The following is a 23772-nucleotide window of genomic DNA, read 5'->3' as shown; positions in this document are numbered from 1 at the left end:
CGGGCGAATTTATGAAGTAATGTTGCACACACCCCAGCTGTTCGTCCTGTAATGTGCACTGAATTTCCCAATAGTCAAGTACCAGTCATTAAGGTTGGCAATAAGCGGCCTAAATAATGCCGAGCTGAAGCTCAGTAAATTAACCTGTATCCAGCGTGTAATCCTGTGGTGTGTGTAATGGCAGAGGCCGTTTCGCCAATTACTTTATAAATGACTGCCAACTAGATGGTCATGCATAATCTGGGGGGCTGAGTAGTTTCAGCCTGGCAGACGTAAAGTCCTCCGCCAGACCAATATAGAATACTGTGTCTGCCAGGAAATAAATCAGGCCCTAAATCCTAAGGCAAAACTATAACCGCGTTGAACAAGATTGGTGAATTTTACCCGCTCTCTATCGTCGGCCTGAAATCACACCTAAGTCCTAGTCTACCATGACAAGTTGATGTGCATTAGCGCTTAGTGCTTTTTGGCACTATTTTTACTTAAATCTTCTAAAATCCATATCTCCATTTCTCCTTATAGTAATTTTGCAATTTTGGTGTCATTTTGTTCTCTAAAATATTAATTATATTTATAAATTGGAGTTGGATGTTTATTGTGTTGTGTGTTTGACATTTTAACTGTTTTGGTACTTCTAAGTGCTTTATACATTTTTAAGCCTGTCTGCACTGTGCAATAGCTACCAGGGGTTGAGTTCTGGTTTAAATCACTGAAACGAACAGTAAGACATATTAAGACAGAGTAGAATTTCAATACAGTTCATCTATTTTAGGCAGTTGAATGACCACTAAACAGCTTCCTAATGGTAGACACTTATAATATCCACCCTTGGAAGTAGAAAATTGGTGGCTTCAGTAAGTTTTGTGTAGAACAAAATGGTGCATGATGGATTTAGGAACTGCATACTAAGATTTGAGATAATTGATTTTATGAATTATATTTTTAGCCAATTTACATATATATTGTATATTACATTAGTTTTTATTTTTAATATGATCGTATTGCTGTTATTGCTCAAAAAAATAATTTTGTAATGGTTTTAGGTAATCGTGTCCAATAAATTCATTCATTCATTCAGTCACGTCTAATGGCTTTCCCTGTTGAGAACCATTCACCTTTTCGGCCTTCAGAATTTGTGTGGCTGTATAAGAATATACATTTTCATATTGTGTATGCTTATTTAGAGCAAACAAGGTCCCAAGGGGTATCGGAGTGCTGGACATTCGTAATAATAGTAGCAGCTGTAGTCTGACATACAAACAAGTACAAAAATGCAGCCAATAAGCAAAACTTGCAGGCAACAAAACGAGGGCCAATATAGGATATTATAAAGTCACTTTTACGGGCAGAAAGCAACTTTTTGAACCAACCTCCTATGACTGCAATATCATTTTCCTGAAACCGTTGTAGACTTCAAATTAAAGGTTTTATCCCATTAAGTATGACATATAACATTTAATAACAATTCTAAATAATAAACTATTTTAAAATACTTAATGTTTTGCTACTAAAAAACTTACTAGAACAAAAATATATAATGTAAAAGTGTCCTATTATTTTTAAGGAGTTTTAACCAACAATTCTAACTCTGAATATTCGCGAAGTATTCTTCTCAGTTAGTTCTCACTGAACATGTACTTTATTATAACGAACAATTCCAACTGTTCAAAACTGTTCAGATATGTTTAGCTCCAACCTTTATAATTATACTGTAACTTCTCTTTTTTTAAAACCCCAACATATTTTATCTGAATATTTGTAATTGCTCAACAAACAGTTTCTACCTTATAAAAAGAACGAGGCAATTAAATTGATACTTTTCTTTACATATTAATTTTTTTTCAAATAACCATTCTAACTTTTTTAAACTCCATAATGCATTTTAAAGAAAGGTAGTTTTTTTCTAGTAGAAAGTCTTTATCAACATATTCCAATTGTAGATTGTAGAATAATTGTGCCCATTTATTTACCATACCACAGTATTGTTAACTAATGGGAAACAATGTTTAGGAATATCAAAATCCATAGTTATCAATATCCCTGGAAAACGGAACTGCTGACAGGATCACAACTTTGAACTAACTTCCCAGTGCATTATGGATTTTAGAGTATTCTAAGGACTACGAAGTGACGTCGCAGTCTTAGATAAAGGGGGCACTATCAAGGTCACACCCTCAACTATCCACATGGCTCACCTGTGATCAAGGCTTTTTGCAAACTGAAACACGTTAGGATTTACATGCTGCCATATTTGTGAATAAAGCGCCTTTTTTGCAAAGTCTGGTGTGCGGTGCTCTCCTTTTGTGTCTACAAGGGACGATCTGTTGGATATTAGCGAGGTGCTCCGGTCCCCGCGCGCCGAGGCCACCCTGTTGAGGTCGGGGCTCAAGGTCGGAGATATGTTCGCGGGGATATATATATATATCTATATATCTATATATATATATATATATATATATATATATATATATATATATATATATATATATATATATATATACACACACATATATATATATATGTGTATATATATATATATTTATATGTATATATTTATATATATATATATATATATATATATATATCCAAAAGAAACACGCGTTAACTAAAACGCTGTACGGGCCACACCAACAGTGCTTGAAAAGATTTCCTTTATTTAAAAGACCAACAGGCATGACGCGTTTCGAGTCCATCGACTCTTCCTCAAATGCCACTTGCTGTAATGTCAGTGGGTTCGTTAGTTTTAAATAACGTAACTAAATAAGACATTGAAAAGGGACCAACATCCATTTCCTCCAGTTTAAAGGCACAGTTCTTTCATGGTTTTTCATTTTGCAATTCTCACCGCATTTCAGTGGTACAACATGGGTAAGTACAGTTTTTCGTTTTAGGTTACTTTTTAACCCCCAAATGGAAACAACATCATGGTTATCCTTTGTTGTACAATCTTCTTAACTTATGATTCCGTCATATGGGACTACAATTCCCAGAGTGCTCCCAAACTGTCCTTTACATTTATACTGGTTTTCAACGTCGATTTTGGTAAAACCACACTTAATGCACAGTGTGCCGAGTGCAAATCATGCTTTCAAACGGACAGTTCCATACCTCGGTCACGGTGCATTAGTAGAGTCTCACTACCACTGAATTTCCGTACAGCTTTTCATTTGCCCTTCAAAGTCATTGTCTCAAGCACAGGGTGCTAGGAAAAGATTCCTCTGCAAATCCTAGCTGCTGAAACAGTCCATTCCCCAAGTTGAGGCGGGCCTCACACGATAGCCCTTCCATTAAACACCTTGTTCATGGTCGCTTTCGCAGCCGGAGGGCACTCCAAAGAAAGCTCCAAGCTCCGTCAAACATCCTGACAAGAGAGTGCCTCTTCCTCGCGGATTGGGGCCCGTTGTGAGGTGTGTCAGACACCTCTATAAATCCAAAAGAAACACGCGTTAACTAAAACGCTGTACGGGCCACACCAACAGTGCTTGAAAAGATTTCCTTTATTTAAAAGACCAACAGGCATGACGCGTTTCGAGTCCATCGACTCTTCCTCAAATGCCACTTGCTGTAATGTCAGTGGGTTCGTTAGTTTTAAATAACGTAACTAAATAAGACATTGAAAAGGGACCAACATCCATTTCCTCCAGTTTAAAGGCACAGTTCTTTCATGGTTTTTCATTTTGCAATTCTCACCGCATTTCAGTGGTACAACATGGGTAAGTACAGTTTTTCGTTTTAGGTTACTTTTTAACCCCCAAATGGAAACAACATCATGGTTATCCTTTGTTGTACAATCTTCTTAACTTATGATTCCGTCATATGGGACTACAATTCCCAGAGTGCTCCCAAACTGTCCTTTACATTTATACTGGTTTTCAACGTCGATTTTGGTAAAACCACACTTAATGCACAGTGTGCCGAGTGCAAATCATGCTTTCAAACGGACAGTTCCATACCTCGGTCACGGTGCATTAGTAGAGTCTCACTACCACTGAATTTCCGTACAGCTTTTCATTTGCCCTTCAAAGTCCTTGTCTCAAGCACAGGGTGCTAGGAAAAGATTCCTCTGCAAATCCTAGCTGCTGAAACAGTCCATTCCCCAAGTTGAGGCGGGCCTCACACGATAGCCCTTCCATTAAACACCTTGTTCATGGTCGCTTTCGCAGCCGGAGGGCACTCCAAAGAAAGCTCCAAGCTCCGTCAAACATCCTGACAAGAGAGTGCCTCTTCCTCGCGGATTGGGGCCCGTTGTGAGGTGTGTCAGACACCTCTATAAATCCAAAAGAAACACGCGTTAACTAAAACGCTGTACGGGCCACACCAACAGTGCTTGAAAAGATTTCCTTTATTTAAAAGACCAACAGGCATGACGCGTTTCGAGTCCATCGACTCTTCCTCAAATGCCACTTGCTGTAATGTCAGTGGGTTCGTTAGTTTTAAATAACGTAACTAAATAAGACATTGAAAAGGGACCAACATCCATTTCCTCCAGTTTAAAGGCACAGTTCTTTCATGGTTTTTCATTTTGCAATTCTCACCGCATTTCAGTGGTACAACATGGGTAAGTACAGTTTTTCGTTTTAGGTTACTTTTTAACCCCCAAATGGAAACAACATCATGGTTATCCTTTGTTGTACAATCTTCTTAACTTATGATTCCGTCATATGGGACTACAATTCCCAGAGTGCTCCCAAACTGTCCTTTACATTTATACTGGTTTTCAACGTCGATTTTGGTAAAACCACACTTAATGCACAGTGTGCCGAGTGCAAATCATGCTTTCAAACGGACAGTTCCATACCTCGGTCACGGTGCATTAGTAGAGTCTCACTACCACTGAATTTCCGTACAGCTTTTCATTTGCCCTTCAAAGTCATTGTCTCAAGCACAGGGTGCTAGGAAAAGATTCCTCTGCAAATCCTAGCTGCTGAAACAGTCCATTCCCCAAGTTGAGGCGGGCCTCACACGATAGCCCTTCCATTAAACACCTTGTTCATGGTCGCTTTCGCAGCCGGAGGGCACTCCAAAGAAAGCTCCAAGCTCCGTCAAACATCCTGACAAGAGAGTGCCTCTTCCTCGCGGATTGGGGCCCGTTGTGAGGTGTGTCAGACACCTCTATAAATCCAAAAGAAACACGCGTTAACTAAAACGCTGTACGGGCCACACCAACAGTGCTTGAAAAGATTTCCTTTATTTAAAAGACCAACAGGCATGACGCGTTTCGAGTCCATCGACTCTTCCTCAAATGCCACTTGCTGTAATGTCAGTGGGTTCGTTAGTTTTAAATAACGTAACTAAATAAGACATTGAAAAGGGACCAACATCCATTTCCTCCAGTTTAAAGGCACAGTTCTTTCATGGTTTTTCATTTTGCAATTCTCACCGCATTTCAGTGGTACAACATGGGTAAGTACAGTTTTTCGTTTTAGGTTACTTTTTAACCCCCAAATGGAAACAACATCATGGTTATCCTTTGTTGTACAATCTTCTTAACTTATATATATATATTATATATTTATATATATATATATATATATATATATACATAAGCCACCATGGCTGAAAAAAAATTGATATTCATCTGTGATTCAGTAATTATTCTCCTCTATAAAACTTTCAATTAAGTGTGCCCCATTAGTGCCAAGTTGTGGTCATGTTGGAGTTATGCTTAGGTTTAATGTTACAGCACATTGTATAATGTAATAATTTGAACCACACAAGCAATCCCTTTTCAAGTATCTTCATGGTGTTGGATGGGCCTCTAAACATTTTATAATGACTTCTAATAGTAACTATCTGGAAATGTGTGTTGTTCACTCACATCTTCGACTTTACCCACACTGGTGTAACAAACACAGTTGGTGCTTTTTATTTTCATACTAGTGCGGTGATTGGTCATCGAAAAGTTTCAAGGTTATGTTTAATACTTCTCCAAAAGAGAAATATGTATAAGGCACCTAATGGTGACCCCAAAATGTGAATGAGGGCTGCAGCATGTACAGCTTTATATCTTCAAAAAATCCTTTGATTTTGTGGATATTGTGTTTTTTAAAGAAAAACATATTTTCGGTTCCTTAAACAACAAGCAATGAAGTCTTGGGCACTCGGTGGCCATGAGCCTGCTGCTGTCTGAGGGCTAGCCAGAAAAATGCTGGATTGAAATCCCCAGAACGCAGCACATTTTTTGGAAGGAAATGGATAATTTAGCAATAAAACTGTTTCCTATACGGATTCTGAAATAATATTACTTCAGTAGAGACATGTTAAAATCCCATTTACACCTTTGCTGAAGTGTTATACATATCTCAATGTTTACAAATGGAAAAGATACAGACATTCGTTGGCGGGAACTGTTTTTCTGCAAATGTTTGCTCAGGTGAATAATGTCAGCGTGTCTGAAGGAGACATTAATAGGGTGAACGTTGTTCTCCTACTAGCTGTGCTTACAAAGAAAGTGCTCTACATTTAAAAAAAAATAGTTGTTGTTCTATCAAAAATTAGATGCATAATCATTTCCTTCTACTCGTGTCATATTTGCTTGTGCTAAAACTACAAGATCAAACTCACAAAACCCCCCAAATACTTGTAAAATATATACTTATTTTGCCAAAGCATGAATGAATTCTACACTTTTAAAGTGTGGAGTTGCACCACAATCGGATATATTATTTTGTGCTAATGTTTCGTTGTGTTATGCAGTGTAAGAGTCTAGAGATCTAAATAAATAGAGCATATGTTACTGATTGCTTTCTTTGCATGCTGGCCATTTTAGTCCTGCATTAATAATTGGGAAAGCAATACTAAAGGGGCCGTATTATACATTGTGCCCCGAGGCACAACATGCGCGTGCACCGACTTTGTGCGCCCCCAGGCCACAATGGTATTACAGAGGAGACCATAGACATTTGTGGCCCTTTCTGTAATACTGATAGTGCTGGCACACATGTAGTGCTTGAGCTATTATAAGAGGTTGTGTCATCATTTGCATGGGGGTGTGGTGCCATGCAAATGAGGGAATTGCTTTGCCTCAGTTCCCGTGCCATATTATGCCATGGGAGCAGCGCATTCTTTGTAATACGACGCACTGTCCCTGTTTGTGCCTGGCGCACCTTTTGAAAGGTGTGCCGTGGTGCAGGCAGGGAAAATGTGCCACATATATAATCCATCCCCTGGTGTTATTATGCCAAAGAAAGGATGAATTTTTGATTTGTGGAATGGTGTTTTAAAGCTGCCTTTGACATCCGTGATTTCAACAATAGATAGAAAAATATATATTATTGGTTAAATAAATAGCTCACGCACTGTACAAATCACTATAAGATTTTTATTCTGTAATGTGCCTAAATAAAAACTTACTTTAAGTATTTTTGTTGCTTTTCAGGTAATCGGTGACTACTATGGAATACGTGGCCATTTTGAGATCCGTCCTAATGCAAAACTTCCTTGGGGACATGGACGATTACGAATAGATGAAAACAGAATTTTGGATCAAACTAATATCACTCCTTGTAAATCATGTAAGTTTAATGATGAACTAAGATGCAATTTCTACACTTTCACTCTGAACTGTTCATATCAGGGTGGCACCAAGACTCTTCCAAACTTTTAGTTTCAAGTTCCAGCAAGAATTTAATCGTGAACATATACAAGCTACAGATGAACATTTGTTACTAGCTTTGAAGCCATTGGTTTGAAATGAACACATTTCTTAAAACAAATTATGAGCACGATTAACAAACAAATCAAAGGTCTTGCCATGCCTAGGCTTAGGATATTTGTGAATATTTGTGAATAAATTACATTTTTTCTGTGAAAAATTCCTTTCCCTGCCAACCCATTCAAAATAAACTCACCTAAAGACACTAAGGGGTTAATTACGATGTCGGTCGGAAAGGCTCCGAATCGGATTTGGGTCTGCCGAATCCGATTCAGAACCTTTCTTTCCGACCGTTTCGGAAAGCTCTCCGCACGGCCGATTATGATGTTCAGAAAGTGTTCTGACTTTCAGAGTCGTTGAGAATGGCATTCGGCAAAAACGAGACGTTTGGAGTCAAATCGTACAGGTCAATGGTCCTCGTTTCCGACCGTGCAATTACGATGTCAGATTCGGACAGCGTTTCCAAATCGGTTGTTCTGCGTGGATCGGCTGTCAGAATTTGACTTTGGGGGCCCGTAGCAGGCCCCCCTTCACCCGGACCCTTACGAATGGGGCCCGTGGGGGTACCCAAGGGACCCCTCTTTGCAACCATGCACAATGTGGTAGGCACCATGAGGTGCCCGCCATAGGGTGCATGATTTTCACCACCCACTCCTTTCATCAATGGGAGCCTGTGTATTCGGTCAGAACACAGGCTCCCATTGATGTCAATGGGAGTCTGACCAAATCGTAATTCGGAACAATAGTAATCAGTAGGTCGTACTCCCCAAATCCATTTCGTATCAGTTTTAATGGATTCTAATTTCATGTTCATAAGAATTGATGTGTTATCAGTTAGATTCACAGGATCATCAAATCATGGAATCTGTGCGACTGCAAGCATGAAGTTGGTTAATAACATGACATAAAAAAGGCTAGTCATATTTTTACATTTGTGTCATTCCTGTAACTACTTTTACTAGTTTATGGAATAGGAATGCAGTGGCGGCTGGTAGGGGACAGTGGCGGGAGGGGCAGGAGAAGGTGGGGGGCATACATAAAAAAAAAAACTTACCTGCTGGTCACCGTCGCCGACTGCTGCCTCTCTTCATAGGAACAGGAAGCACCTAGGCTTCCAGACTCCCCTAGCCAATCACTACGCTGCTATCTCGCAGTGTTGTGATTGGTCTGAGACCTGTGGATCAGAGCTCAGACAGGGGCTGGGGCCTGTGCATGTTCTCCACCCAGGCTGTAATGCCGCCTGGGTGGAGGAAATGCAAAGTGCACTTGACTGTTTGGCCGGACTGAGACGGCCAGCCAAACAGTCATGTGCACTTTAGGTGCAGCAGTAGCCACTCTTCTCCCTCTGGGTCAAGGTGCTTAGCCCTGGGCTAACCTGGCAGAAACTTGAATACTAAAAATAAAATGATAATACCTTCTGTTATTATCATTTTATTTTTTCCATTGCACTGTATTTAAACAGTGGAGCAACGTTCGTCCGCCTTAGTGGAGGAGCCGTCGCTGTAGGAATGGATTATAGCTTTTTTAGATGTGTCAGATTTCCTGGAAATGGAACCAGAAGCAGTTTTAGTATTTTGTTAAACATTGTGACTGTTGAACTTAGAGGATCTCTACAACAATTTTTCTGCTAATAATCCTTCAGCCTTTAAGGCTCTAGATGCTAACCCTCTTCCCAATAATTCAGATACTCTGAGCTCCTTCTCCTCGCTCACTATTGAGCAGGTATTATGCTTTGCTCACACCATTAAATCAGGCTCCCGCTGGACCCCTATCCCCCACAAATGATACTATTAGCCCCTGAGATAATGTGCTCTTATCTCGTTAACTTCTTTAATGTTTAGTTCTGGCTACTTTCCTAAAGAATGGAAGAGAGCATCCATTAATAAAAAAAAAGTCTAATTTAAACCCTCAGGAACCAAGTAGCTATCGACCTATTGCATGCCTCCCTTTTCTGGCTAAAATAGTAGAAAAGGCAATCAATTTGGAAGTGGCCTCCTTTATTAACACTAATAATCAACTTGATCCAACACAATGTGGTTTTAGGAGTGAGCACACCACCAAGTCTGCTTTAATTATTGCCTCTGAAGATCCTCAGCTTTACCTCTTGTATTGAGGATGGCTCTCTCATTCTACTGGATCTCTCTGCGGCATTCAATACAGTCAATCATGACCTGTTGATTGCCCATCTTTACAATATTGGAGTAAGAGGAGTGGCTTAGCTCTCCTTGAGTAATTTCTCTTCGACTGGGACCGATTCGTTGCCATGAATGAATTTGTCTCCAACTTTTTTCCCTACCTTGTGGGGTGCCCCTGATGTCATACCTGAGACCCACCCTTTTTTTAATCTTTATGTTACAACTCTGGCCAGGCTCATCAAATCATTTGGCATCTCTGTAATATCGTACACTGACGACACTCAAAGTGTTGTCTTAGTGTCCAGTAATCCAGAAGAAACAGCCACTAACTTTCATAGCTGCATGATGCATGCAGGGAATTGGACGAAAAATAACTGCCTCAAGTTAAATTTAGAAAAAAACAGATGTTCTCCTTTCTGGCAATGATATCTCCTTTTAGGCCCCCCTGTTGGTTGCATCAGGAATTGGAAACATTACTAATCCCGGTTAGGAAACTCAGGAGTCTGGGGATTGTCTTTGACAATAAATGATTTTTTGAAGGTCAAATCAATACTGTGAACTCATTATCTTTTTACACTTTGAAGACCAGTAGGAAAGTGCTCCCTTTCATCCCAGAGGATCTTCAAAACACGGTAGTCACTGCTCTTGTCTTATCCAAATTGGATTAGTGTAACACCCTCTTTCAGAACATGCAGAAAAGACTCCCCCCCCCCCCCCCGCCATCCAGAATGCTGCATTCTTCCACAGCCAAAAATATAATCGTTCCCGAGTTCAAATGGTTGTCTTGGGGTGGAAAAAGCTTCTAAACCAGCCCTGTCAAACTGTAGAATTCTCTTTCCTTACATCTTCAAGAAATGTAAAATCTTCTTTTTTTCAGAAAAGCCTTAAAAAGTGACTATTCTGCCAATAATCTCTGACCCTTCTGTCTATACCTTCATACAGTAGCAGCTCCAAGACATCCCTGAGCAATGGAACACGTTATAAAAAAAATAAAAACATAACATTTTGCACAAGTTATGCAAAAGGCAGAAAAAGTGCTTTATTTACAGTTGCTTGCTGTTGAAACCAAGGCAAACTTGTTAAAAGAGTTACTTCAACCAGGTCCAATTAGTTTTGAGCCAATAATGTCATTAAACAAGGCTGTTATGGCTACTTGGTCCAAGTCATTCTCAGGCTCTTTGGTCAGTCAGCCTGTTGCCAGATGCCATTGGGCAGCTCCCAGTGTCAATGATTTTGACAATGCACCCTACGCCTGAAAGCCTGGCTGTACAGGGATCAACAAGTTAAGCCACACCTAATGCCTTTCAAAGAGTCAAAATGTTTTAATGCATATTCGGCCAGTTTGACCTTAAGATGATTGAGCCTTATGGGCAGGTACACCCATGCTTTATGGAACATGGACTGTGAAATCTTTCTGGCTGTCCTGGAAAACCTCAGGACCTCACTGGCTTCTGAAGGTCCCCAGGTCCTCACTGGTTCAAATGATACTTGATGATCATGATGCTTGGTATGTCATGTGTGCTGATGTGGACAACAAGGAATTATGTGGACAAAGCTACCAAGGATGACTGGATGTTATTTCAGGAGTATCAAGGCATCACAAAAGAAAATATCCTTTGATGACCCTAGAATATTTGGAGAAAATACCTATTTGACACTTGGATGATTTATGAACAGTCAAGCAAAGGCACAATTATTGGGACTCTTGTCTCCTACCAAGGAGTTCCACCAACAGTAGAGGAAGTTTAAGGGGGTAGTGCCAGCCTACTGGATCTCCTTATACTGAATGCCTTGCTGCAGAATGACAGATTGAAAATGCTCACCCTGTCCCTAATTCTTTTTACTGTGGACCCAGGAGACTGGATGATTCCCCTGGCTTTGGAGGATGTGTATTGTCATATACCCAGCCTGAAGTCCCCCAGGTGTTATCTATGGCTCATGGTGGAATCGGAACACTTTAAAATTGCAATGCTCCCCTTCCACTTAACCTTGGCCGCTTGGGTGTTCACGAAAGTGATGGTGGTGTTCGCTATACACTTTCAGAGATTAATGATACTTGTGTTCCTGTAACAACTGACTGCTCAAGGCTGGCTCGCTGCAGTCAGTCATACACCACATCCGGATAACAGATAAACTCTTGACATCTTTGAGGTTTTCTATCAATGAGCTGATATCCCACCTGTGTCCCATGTAGAGTATTACCTTCATTGCGGCTGTCCGGGACACAGTGGCATTCTAGGCCTTTCCAATGCTGCAGCGAGTCTATGGCATTCAAGATATGATTCTGATATTTCTGTCTCATAAGAACTTGTCGATTTGTGCATTCTCCTGGTCTCAAACACCAGATGGCATATGTGGGCCCTGTAGTGGACTCTTGGGTTTCAGTGTGCCAAGCATCAGGGTGGCCTCTTCAGCTCCATTCAGAGCTCACAGGAGATGGCTTAAGATATTCTGTGGTGGAAGAGAAATGCCAAACTGACCTGCAGCAGGCCAATCTCCCTTACCTACCCTGACTTTATGGTTGTGAACTATGCGTCACTGCTGGGGTTGGGAGGAATGGTCAGCTGGGAGAGGTGGAGATCAGAGGCTAATGGACTCTGGCCAACAGCCAGCTCCTCATGAGTCTTTTAGACTTTTCTGCTATCCTTGCCTCTCTAAAAACCTTCCTATCATCTATCAAGGGTAGGCAAGTTCAGGTCCTCATGGACAACATGACTGCTGTTTAGTACTGCAACACACGTGGTGGAATGATGTCCTGGGTCTTGTGCCACGAGGCCCCATTGCTAATGTACAGGCTGGACCAAAAGTCCATCTCTCTGGCCGTGAACCAACTGGCAAGGTCTCTGAATGTGAGAAGACAAGTTGAGCTTGGAACATTGAGATGTTATCATTGATGTCATTTGAGATGCTATCAGTCATGTCATAAATGATGTCATAAAGCATGTCATGAGTGATGTAATAAGTGAGGTCATGAGCAGAGCATGGCGGGGGTTCAAGTTATAATTAACTCTGCTAAACATAATTGGTGAATTTCATTGCTTTTTTTAGTTCAAAACATTAAAGTTGTCACTGACAAATTCACCTAACCATTAACTTTACTTTAACCTTTGTTTTTTTAGTAAATTTCTAAGGCTTTTTTTTTTTAAACAAAAAACGATCTTCTTTACCTGACTATAATGTTGCTTCAACCTTTTGTTTTTCAGTATATATATATATATATATATATATATATATATATATATATATATATATATATATATATATATATATTGTATATTGTTTTATATAAATGAAACATGTATTGCTTAAGTGTATTTTCATAACATAATACAAAGATGCATGAATATATATATTTTAAGCTTAATGAGACTGCACTATTAGTTATGCTGATTGTGCCAAAAAAAAGATCAAAAACATTTTCCTTCTCGCTTAATTTGACATTTCACTCTGGTTCTTCACACCTATTGTTGAAATAGATTTGTGTCAAATTATCAATTAATTTAATGGAAAAGATATATACACTATTCTGACTGTTAAAATAAATATGTTTTTACATTTATTTTCAAGCAGGTGGTCTAGGAGAATCTGCAGTAACAGGAATAGTAGTAGGCGCCTTGTTAGGGGCCGGACTACTAATGGCATTCTACTTTTTCAGGTGAGAGACGTACAGTATCACATTTTCTCATTGCCCTTTCACAATCTTTATCAGTGTTGGTCCATTGTGTGACATGCATTTATTGTTCTTTTTTATTTCAACAATGCAATGGAACCATTTTACATATTACTTATTGGTTGGGTGGTTATCACATACTTGATGAAATAGTGATATGACGTATTACAATATCTGTTTTGCAGACTGACCTGTAGACTGTTGTTTCATGCATTTTGGGTTCATTTGTGATTGCTGCTGTGTCAGATTAATTTGGGAAGTCGATCAAGCAGGACTCAATCACTCAACTGGCCCTGGCAAAGTGCTCAGCCGGCCCCCGCCCCCCTCCCAAGGGGGTTAGGGTGCCGCCGAGCTCTTTGCCAGGGCCAGTTTTTGGCCGATTTTGTTACAGGGCCTATTTTGCAGCTATGCTGCAAAAACGGCCCTGCAACAAAAACGGCCCCCAGGGGCACAAAACCAGCCGCCACCCGTGCGGCTCACCGGGGGATTGCCCGGTGCCCGCTACGGCAGTCCGGCCCTGCTTAATATATAAATGATACATCTTTTTTATCATGGGGTGTAATAATAGATCAATCTGAGCATGTTTTATTTCATTGATTTGTTAGGATACAAAATCTAGGCATCTCAAGATTAAACACTTGGGGGCAGATTTACAAGCCCCTTGAGACAAATTTACGCTGCCATTGCGTCACTTCTGTAACGCAGCGGCGTTGTAAACAATGCGCCATGTTGCGATAGATATACAACGTGACACATCTAGGGAGATGCTTCACGTTGTAAAGCCCTGCGCTACATTATACTGGTGTCAGGTACAATGTATGCAGGGTGGGCGTTCGCACGCAGGAAAGCTTTGTAAAAGTGACGCAGTAAAATCTACAAGATTTCACTGCGTCACTTTTACGACGCCACTGCGTCAAAACCTTGCGCCTGCTTGAAGCAGGCGTAAGGAGTGACGCAGCATGATGGGAATAGGCATTCCTGACCATTGCTGGAGTTGCGTCGTGCTTACGACACAACTCCAGCAATGTGTTGCCTTTCCGACAAAAGATGCGTCACGCATCTGTCTATCCTTGCGCTAATGTGCGCCGCATTGTAAATACAGCGTATTCATGTTGGCGCAAGGCTATTTTTCCGTCATGCAAATTAACTGGCGCCTCTCTGCTAATATGCAGAGATGCGTCAGTTCTTATAATTCTGCGTCCAACGTGTTCCCAAAAAATATAACACTCCTTAATTTGAAGCATCGCTTCAATTTTAATAGGGAAATGAATAATTCCTCATGTTATTTAGCAACCACCTAGAGTGGGGCTTGTGTTGCTTACACCGATAGCTTCAGTCAACGTTTTGTTAGAGGGGCTATACCATTCTATTAATAAAAGAATGAAAGCTTATCTAGTAGAAAGGGAGGAATAAAAAACGGTGATTTCAACAAATGTAATGTTATGTGTTTTAATAAAAAAATATGGGCCAATTTATAGAGAAAAAAATCATTTGTAGTGAATTTCAGTCTTTATTTCAATTCACTGACAATTCCAGGATTTCTCCTGGGAACCTGCGATTCCAGCGTGTATCACGTGCATAAATATAACGTATGTACTTTGGCGTGTGTGTGACTATATAGCGCAAAAATGTCTTTCCCACTGTACACTTTTGGTTCCTACATAGAAAAGACATGTTTCATCTTGGAGAACCTTGGGGAGGCTTCGTTCCTGTGCCACCCTGGATAGGGATTTATTCCTGCCTGTGAAATCTGTTTATTACATTGGATTACATTATCGACACCCAAGCCACGGAGGACCTCACGCCTACATTCTAACATTCCTAGCTCTATTCAGTGTGGGAGTGGGCCTGCTAGAGGTTTGTGAATAGCCACAGACTAGCAGGTGTGTTTTCATTCACTAACTTTTGGAGGCATCCCTCTCCTGGAATGCTCACTACTCACTCCTACAATATTATTACACTGAACTGGACTAATCCTACATATTAGCAAATGAATGCTTGAACCTACAGACATGATTTGTGAATTCAAGTCATGAGTTTATGTTCATCCTCACTACAACTTAGGGCATAAATGCCTTCATGGAAGAGGTCTAAGGCGCTAGTTGTCAGCTCAGAGATGTACATGCATCTGTGGCTACCAAGTAAGACCGTACACGTTAAATGGCCCATTGGGTTCCATTCACTTTGATATATGTCGCAACGGATGTCACCATCGCGCTGTGGTCAGTTTTCTGATTTCGATAGCGAATCCCAGCGAAACCCACCGAAACCGGGCCAGTTTTACGTGTTTTCTTCGAAAACATATTTACAAAAGCCGGGAGTCTTGTTATTGGTAATACTGATTCATAATGGCGTGAGTTGCTGCATGTGTGTCCTGGCCTGTGTGCTCGACACCAGCTCACACCGCTGTAAACACGGCACTGCTCGAACACTCACGTAATCCTTTCATAAATCTTTTTAACAACTCATTTACACGGGGCTTCAATCCCCAACTGCAATGACTCACACTTTCTCTTTGCGGAACGTTGCAGACCCTGCGAGAGGATGATACAGCGCCGCGGCGCCTCGTGTCGGCGCTTGGCCAGGACACACCTTTGGTGCACTAGCTTCCCCTGACCCTGGGGTGGGAGCCGTCAGGTCTTTTGAAATATAGACATATGTGCATTCCCTGCAAGCCTCGCTGCAGAAGGGGAAAATGAGGTAAATCCCATTTCTGCGCATGTTTCACGAGGGTTGAATATGACACATGAAAGACACGGAGGGAGTGGAAACAACCCGCTGCAGTCTAGAGAATAGGAGAGTCCAAAGCAGAGAGTGATGACAGCATTTTGGACAGGAGAGAAGGAAGGTGAGGTGGAAGAGGGACTGCGCAGCGGACACACGAGGGAGGGGTGCAGAGTTACAGTGAGAGAGAGCGCAAAACGTGCTCTCTTGAAGGGAAGAAGAAACACGCTCATATTAATCAGCTGCGCGCCTACTGATAGTAATACCAGAGAAGCTCAAAGTTATGTTTACAAAATTATAGTTTTGTGATGTTCATTATTTTTGAAATTCACAAAGATTGTAGTGTTTGCTATGCAAAAGTTTCATCACTTTAGGAGAAATATGGTCACTGTATTGTGAGATAAACTTCGCTCTAATCAAACTCAGCCAAAACGGAAAACTTATGCAGAACGTTTCTGTGCAAGTTCACGTTTTGTGGAATTTTTCTACTCACAATAAAAGAAAAACTTTGACCTTTTGCGTCATAAATTGTTGAAAATCCACACTTTTTCATCAAAAATGGTTAAAAGGCTAAAACCTTGCAAGATTTTTAAGTATTATCTCAGTAGAATTTTGTGGAGACTGTTCAAACTGATCACTTGGATCAGCTGTCCCTCAAACCTGTCAGACGGGATGAACTGTAGGCCATAGAATGTCACATACATGTCTGTATTTGAGCCGGAATTGAAGGGATTTGACAAATTATTTTCCTGTCTATCATTTGCCACTGGCTTGCAATTGAGGGGGCCTCTGAAATAACAAATTACAGCTTGGTCTGTCCAGCTCTTCTTGAAATAATGGGGCCAACTCACAAAGGGATTTCTGAGGACAGATTTCTGAGGACATGAAGTAATAATACCCAGGTACGGCTTTAGGGCAGTGCGACTGGTGCGGCTGCACTGGGTACTGACTTGGAGGTGGGGCGCTGACCTCAGGGGCAGGGTGCTGTGTTTAGCAATAACTTAAGATTTAAAAGCACCTGCTGCAGAGTTCATTGTGTGTCCCTCTTTCAGGCAGCAATAAAAGTGTCAAGATAACTCTTGTGATTACATTTTCCTGCAGAGCAAGAGATCAGAGTTTTGTCTAGTGGCAGTTATGACTTGCCATAGAGTAGCGCAGAGGTTTAATATGCCTGCTACAAAGAACATGTCTGTATTTTATGTAGCTAGCTGAGTAGATTAGCAAAGCCAGCCTTTACCAGCGCTTTAAAACAAATGAAATAAATGTGAGAGGGACTGTGGAGAGATATGGGCACTTTTGTGGGTGGTCGTGAGGCAACCCGAGAAGGAGGTCATGGGGGTGCAGAATAGACCATCGCACCCCGTGCCACCTGATAATACTAGAGGGTGCTACTCCATGAAATACCCAAGTCCTAATTTGTAAAAGTGCAGAGAGTGTGCAGTCCTTGCTGTACAAACTGTATATTAACGTTTACTGGATATTCCCTTTTAAAATGTTTTGGGCCATTCCATGAAGCCATTTAAGATAGAGTGAAGTAGTACTAGAGTACTACTACTTCACCTACTCCTTCATACATTTGTGAGTTGGCCCAAATGTTTTGAAAACAATTATAGAAGCTTAGAAATTATGTAGATTCTAATTATGCAAATGGCATTAAAGAGAAGGTGTCTAAAATCAGCACAAATGTATACTGCTGGTATGGAGCCAGATCATTGTACACGTGGTTATGAAATAGCCAACTGAAATATGCATAATAAGATTCAGATTCCACACTAGCCCTCTAAGAGCGGCTGATTAATCATTCATCTGAGGAGGGATTCATAGCACAGTGTGGTGGGGTGAGGAGTGGGGGTAGCTAGAGCGGTTCAAGGGCTGCAGAGTTAACAGCCAGTAGAAGGGTCCCGGACAGGTGCAGTGTAGTTCTAGCACACACTATTTATGAACACCTTATCCCCACTATGCCAACGAAAACAAGGTAACACAAAAGCAAAGTCACTGATTCACAGGCAATCCGGAGGCATTTCAGACAGGATTGGTTAAAGCTTTCGAGGCTGTGGTACAGCTGTCTTTTTGAATCTCCATTACCTGTTCATAGCTATTTCCAAACATGAACTCTGTGTTTTATCTTCAGAATCTTTTATTGAATTATTGTTCAAACCTACAGTCCTATACCACAGGTTTTTTTCATGAAACACCACGTGTAATATAATGTGCACATGTCAAGAGATGAACAAGAAAAATGATTCAGTGGCTGATTTCACACAGTGCACCCGAAATTTCGCAATGTTGGATCAATGACCAGGCAATTTTGTACCAGCATTTGAAATCACAAGCTAGTGTACAATTCAATTTTCAGTCAGTGAAAATATTGGTCCTATTTGGATCAGCTGGGAAAAATATCATTTTGCAAAGGTCAGGTCAGTGCACAGGTAGTTTTAAAATGACCTGATTATTAGTGAAGAATTGTTAAGTCGCCATAACAAGGTTTACAACTACAAAAGAAATTTATTTCCTACCTAGAAACCCCTTTTATGGTTTGGAAAAATCTTATGGATTCGTAAAAGGGGTTTTATGACCCATTGTGAATCACATATAGCACAGGGCGTGAGAGGGGCATAATCCTCCTATTTTGGAGTCGCAAGAAAATGTCCCAGAGCTTTGACACTGTAATTGTCGGCGCAAGCTAATGATTATTTAAAGGCACCTCCAAGTGGAGACCATCGATCGCGCACTTCAAACGGTGTAATATCTGGTTCACAAGTAGGACAGCATCCCCTTTGGAAATTGTGTCCTGCAGCCTCAGGGGTGGAGAGCAGTGTTCGCTGCCCCTAACTTACGCCAACGTTGTTTAAAACTAAAGTCCAATTCCTATGATTTTATTAATGTCTCTTTACATACTTATACTCTCTGCGTGCACCAAAGAGCATCAAAGACAAGGGCTGAGATCACATTTTGGAATCACCGGCTTTACTGTCATATTACCCCTTTGTGCTTTTATTAATGTTCATGTTTGCTCACCCCATGAAGGAACATTGATATATTTCTGCATACTGCTTACATTGTATTTTTGATAACTAAACAACATCTTTGTTACCGAATAATATATTCCCTTTAACTTTAACACCTGTATTTCTACACCTATCAAGCCAAGTCCCTGATTTCTGTTACTATTTCCAATCCACTGATGTATGCCCTATCTCAGTGGTTCTTATTCTTTTTACTTCTGTGGACCCCCTATTAATCATTAGTAGAATCTAGGGACCCTCCACTGAATCATTATTGGAATCCGGGGAGTACACTGAGTTATTAGCCGAAGACGGGAAAACCGGCTTGTGCAGTTCTGATTATCAGAACCACATAACAATTAACAAAAACACAGAAACAAGAATTCATGAACAAAACAAAATGATGACATATTGTATTTAATTCCCAAGGAAATATTTGAAAAAAAATATTATCCAGACTGTGCTCTGTCGATACACTTGCACTGCTCCTACAAATCAATTTGAGGAGACCAGCTTAATTCTTATTCTCCAATTTCAAATTTCTACACGTTTACAGAGCGTTTTAAAACTTTGTTTTACATATTGCTTCCTTATTTATCTACACTTTATTAATCTGTTAAGATTACTCAATTTTATAAGTAGACGCCAATCCCCTGAGTAGACGTTGTGGACCCCCAAGGGTCTCCGACCACAGGTTATGAACCACTGCCCAGGCTTTAATGTCTGCATTTGAAATCCGGGAAGTTTCATATACCAAATTGTACCATATTTCATGATGAACATTCATAGCATATGATTTGTGCCATAGTATGTGGGGTATAATTATCATCTAAAACTCAAATATAGCAGGCTGCCATTAGTTTTTATTGCAGTCTGCAGGTGATGCCTTCCAAAACTAAGAGAAGTTTTGTGTCAATAAAGACTAAAACTCTAGAGCTCAGAGAGCATATTGGCTGCACATGCTGCACTTTACACCAAGCTGTTCAAACAGGAGGTAGCACATTAAAAATAACATATTGAATGACACTTAAACACTCCACCATTGGTAACCAGAGCCCAACAGACAGTTTTTATGTCATGCTCCACAGGGGACTCGTAGATCAGTCCCCGTTCTATCAAACAAGAGCATCCACCCAAAATCAGCTGCGCCGCATTGCGAAATTCTTTTTTTTTTTTTGCAGGAAGGGGTGTGGCCTCGTGGTTAAGGACTCAGGGTTTAAAGCACAGCAGTCACAAGTTCAAGCTCTGTCTTAATATCCTTACACGTGTCAACGTTAAGATCGCTTGGAAAAGGTAGTAATTTTTAAATTGCACATTTTGCAAACACGTCCCTCTTATAACACTTTTAATATGGATATATAATGAAAAACCTTGTTGTTTGAAAAACTTTTCATCATTGTTGAATTAAAGCTCTATATTTAGGGTATTACTATTCTCCAACCCAGTGGTACTCATTTAGCATATTTCATAAGGATTAACCATCTGTCGGATATAAAATTAATATTTTCAGGTTAGAGATCTTTGTAGCAGAAGCATTAACTACTGAGCTATCTTAAATTCATATCTCATAATCTCAGTACAAATGATAAACACCTGCAATGTATTAAAATATGAAGATACTTACATGTGCACACGTGACATCTCGGATACCTCATTTAGGACATCATTGGTGAAATTACGTATGGGACTGCCAATGTCATCCCTTATTTTACTGTATAGTCAGGTCATCAATACAAAAATAATGTCACAATCCAAAGTGATGCCACGTTCTGCAGCAAGCACAACAACCTGCAAAGAATGGAATGGAGTCTAAAAGAGTTGGGTTCACAATCTAATTTTGAATAGATGTAGGCTGGCCGCAATATGAAGCTACAGTGGCTCGTCATTCCATTACTTAACCCAACCACCAGAAGAAATTTGCCCTCTAAAGTGGAATATTTATTCTTCAAAACTTCAAAAATATCCTTACCTGAGGATCTCAGTCAGTAGCGGCCCGTGGAGGGAGTTCCGTGGGGCGGCGAGACGGGGTGGGGGAGGGTTAGTAAACACCGGAATATGGATGAACGTTTTATTTATTTGTTTACTTACCTCCGTTCATGCATATTCCGGTGTTTACTACCCCCCTCCCCTGCCCCGCCTCACCGTCCCACTGAGCTCTCTCCACGGGCCTCTACCGATCTCAGTACTCTATTAGGAAAGTAGGGCCTAAGCTTGCAATAAGCATACACATGGCCATGTAATTGGAGGGACTTATAAATGCGAGTAAATGATCTAAACTTGACACAATCAGGGGTCAATACGGTCTGTGTAGTCGGGGTACCGTGGCCATGGTAACTCAGTGGTGTCCCCACTCATGCCATACATATAGTTTTAATTTCTCCGTAGAAGTCCTAAAATCTGCTTAGAATCTTCTTGGAGGCCCCAACAAAAATATAACCACAATAATCGACGAATGAACCAACTATTGCCCACACTATTGGGGCTGAGTTTCATTCTGAAAACTGAGATTATAATCTTGAGAGCAGGCATATGTAAACAAGGTGATGGTGATGAGTTAATTAGCTGGGCACACCAGCATCATTGAGCCAGTGAAGATCAACTCCGAATATATATTTCCCTAGAGATACTGATCATAGTGCCACTCATGCATTTCTGACCAGGGTACACATGGCTACCAACAGCAGTTTTGCTGGCATTCATGGGAAGCAACTTCGCCTTCAATGTCTGAATCACCTCCAGCAGAGAAGGCAAATCCACAGAGAGCACTGTGGCATCACATATGACATTACACAGAGTAAAGGACTAAAGAGCAGCTGAGAAACAAGACATAACATGGAAATTAAAGAATGCAAATCCAGTGACAGCTAAAAAGTAATAACATAGATTCAATATAGACAAGAGTATGCAGGTCAGCAGACTACTTACATAGACACTCACAGAGCTTACATGGAAACAAAAGGCTCCAAAGCCATTGACAGTTAATAGATGTTATCACACTAATTACTTGGTATCAAACAGCTGCATCTGCGCTGACAAAAATACTAATGTCTTTATAGAGGAGATTGCACAGTGTCACTATTCTATTTACAGACATCATAAGCACTCAGATATACATATACACCTTGGCATCAAAAGTATGCAGTTCCACTACAGAGATATGAAAAGGCTGCTGTTCCACTAGCGTGCTTGAATGCAGGACACAGCATTAAGCCCCAATCCCTTAAAAGAAGACGAGCATGGAACAGCAACCACACACCGCTCTCTCATCTGATCACTCTCTGTGGCTTTGTGTCACTTGCCCTTTAACCTGGCGAAGAGGGTCATTCTAAATACCATGCCATACTAGAATCCATCGTATGTGAGTCCGACTTGGGGACTACCACGCTGCAGACAAATTAAAAAGTGTTACAGAGCCAGGTTGCATCTCTCCTGCTGTGGGCAGCACTGTGCAGGGTTTGGAAGGTCACAGTTCAGGACATGGGGTAGCCCTGGGTGACTCTGGTAGTGGCTGAGCTGTGGAGAGCTGCAGTGGAGCACAGATCAGGCACAGAGCGCCTCTTCTGGGAATTATGGTGGGACTGTGGTTGATGCTGCTCTGGAGAGAACAAAGGTAGGAGCCTGTGGCTAGCAGAGGCCTCCTGGTGTGAAACCCTCCAACCTCCCTCACCTCCCCAGAGAGGAGTGAAGCCCTACTTATCATGCAGCAGTGCCTAATTTGTAAAAGAAAAAAGTGCCAAGGCCCTCATCAGGAGGCCTCTGCAGATTGCAACACACATTGCCCCTGCCAGCGCTGCCAACAACAGTACGTAAACAACTACTAACCATCACATTACTACTAGTATGATAATTCAGACTATTCCAGGCCCCCAAATGCTATGGGAATGACTTAGGAGGCACGTTTTAGTTGTTTTTAATATATATTAAATTACTGAACAATTTATGTTCTGTTCATCTCTAAGTGATTGAAACAGCACCACCATGGGGCAGACTGTCATAAGTGCACACATTTTGCACTCCCATACAGCCTGTTTCCGATTGCCCAGACAGCCAAGGACAGGTGCCTAAGCATGCTGGACAAATCAAGTCCATACTCCTTTGAAGTGAGAGATAGCACTTACGATGTAACACACACTCAAGGGTCTGTCATATAAAAAAAAAGAATGATTTTCATCCTACTATTAAACCAATGCTGGTGACAACATGTTCATTGAATGAGAATGGAACAATGCTTTATAGAAAGGCATTTATATGGAAGCGCTGCTTTAGAACCAAAAGCATAAAACAAGCATTTGCTAAGGGAAAATGGTTGCATGTTGTTGGGCCTGGCCCTCTGTTGCTCAACCCATTTTTGTTGGTGGTAGGACTCTGTGCAATTTACCACTGCTAATTAGTGCTAACGTACTTGTGCTCCCTCCCTAAAATATGGTACCGTTTACCTACACCTAATTGGCACCTTTAATTTACTTGTAAGCCTCCAGTAAATGGTACTCAGGACATGTAAATTAAATGCTTCTAGCAGGCATGCAGCACTCGTTGTGCCACCCACTAAAGTAGACTTTTAAAAAGTGTCTCAGGCCTGCCACT

At 40.9% G+C, this 23772-nt stretch overlaps 1 protein-coding gene across 2 annotated transcripts in view; it reads left to right on the top strand.

Annotated features, from left to right (window-relative positions):
• The window catches only part of NPR3 (natriuretic peptide receptor 3), a 211742-nt gene that overhangs the window by 166928 nt on the left and 21042 nt on the right, over positions 1-23772 (top strand). Inside the window, exons 6-7 of one of the 2 annotated variants that reach the window (XM_085630771.1) lie at positions 7379-7514; positions 13360-13444. In XM_085630771.1, the coding sequence (XP_085486897.1) occupies positions 7379-7514; positions 13360-13444 (221 nt within the window). Of the gene's footprint in view, positions 1-7378; positions 7515-13356; positions 13445-23772 lie in introns of both variants that reach the window. The other variant, XM_085630762.1, reaches the window with a different exon arrangement.

The sequence above is a fragment of the Triturus cristatus genome, chromosome 2_1 (assembly GCF_964204655.1).
Source record: "Triturus cristatus chromosome 2_1, aTriCri1.1, whole genome shotgun sequence".
Classification (NCBI taxonomy): Eukaryota; Metazoa; Chordata; class Amphibia; order Caudata; family Salamandridae; genus Triturus; species Triturus cristatus.
Note: the sequence above shows the minus strand (reverse complement) of the source record. Positions and strands in the feature narration are given on the sequence as shown.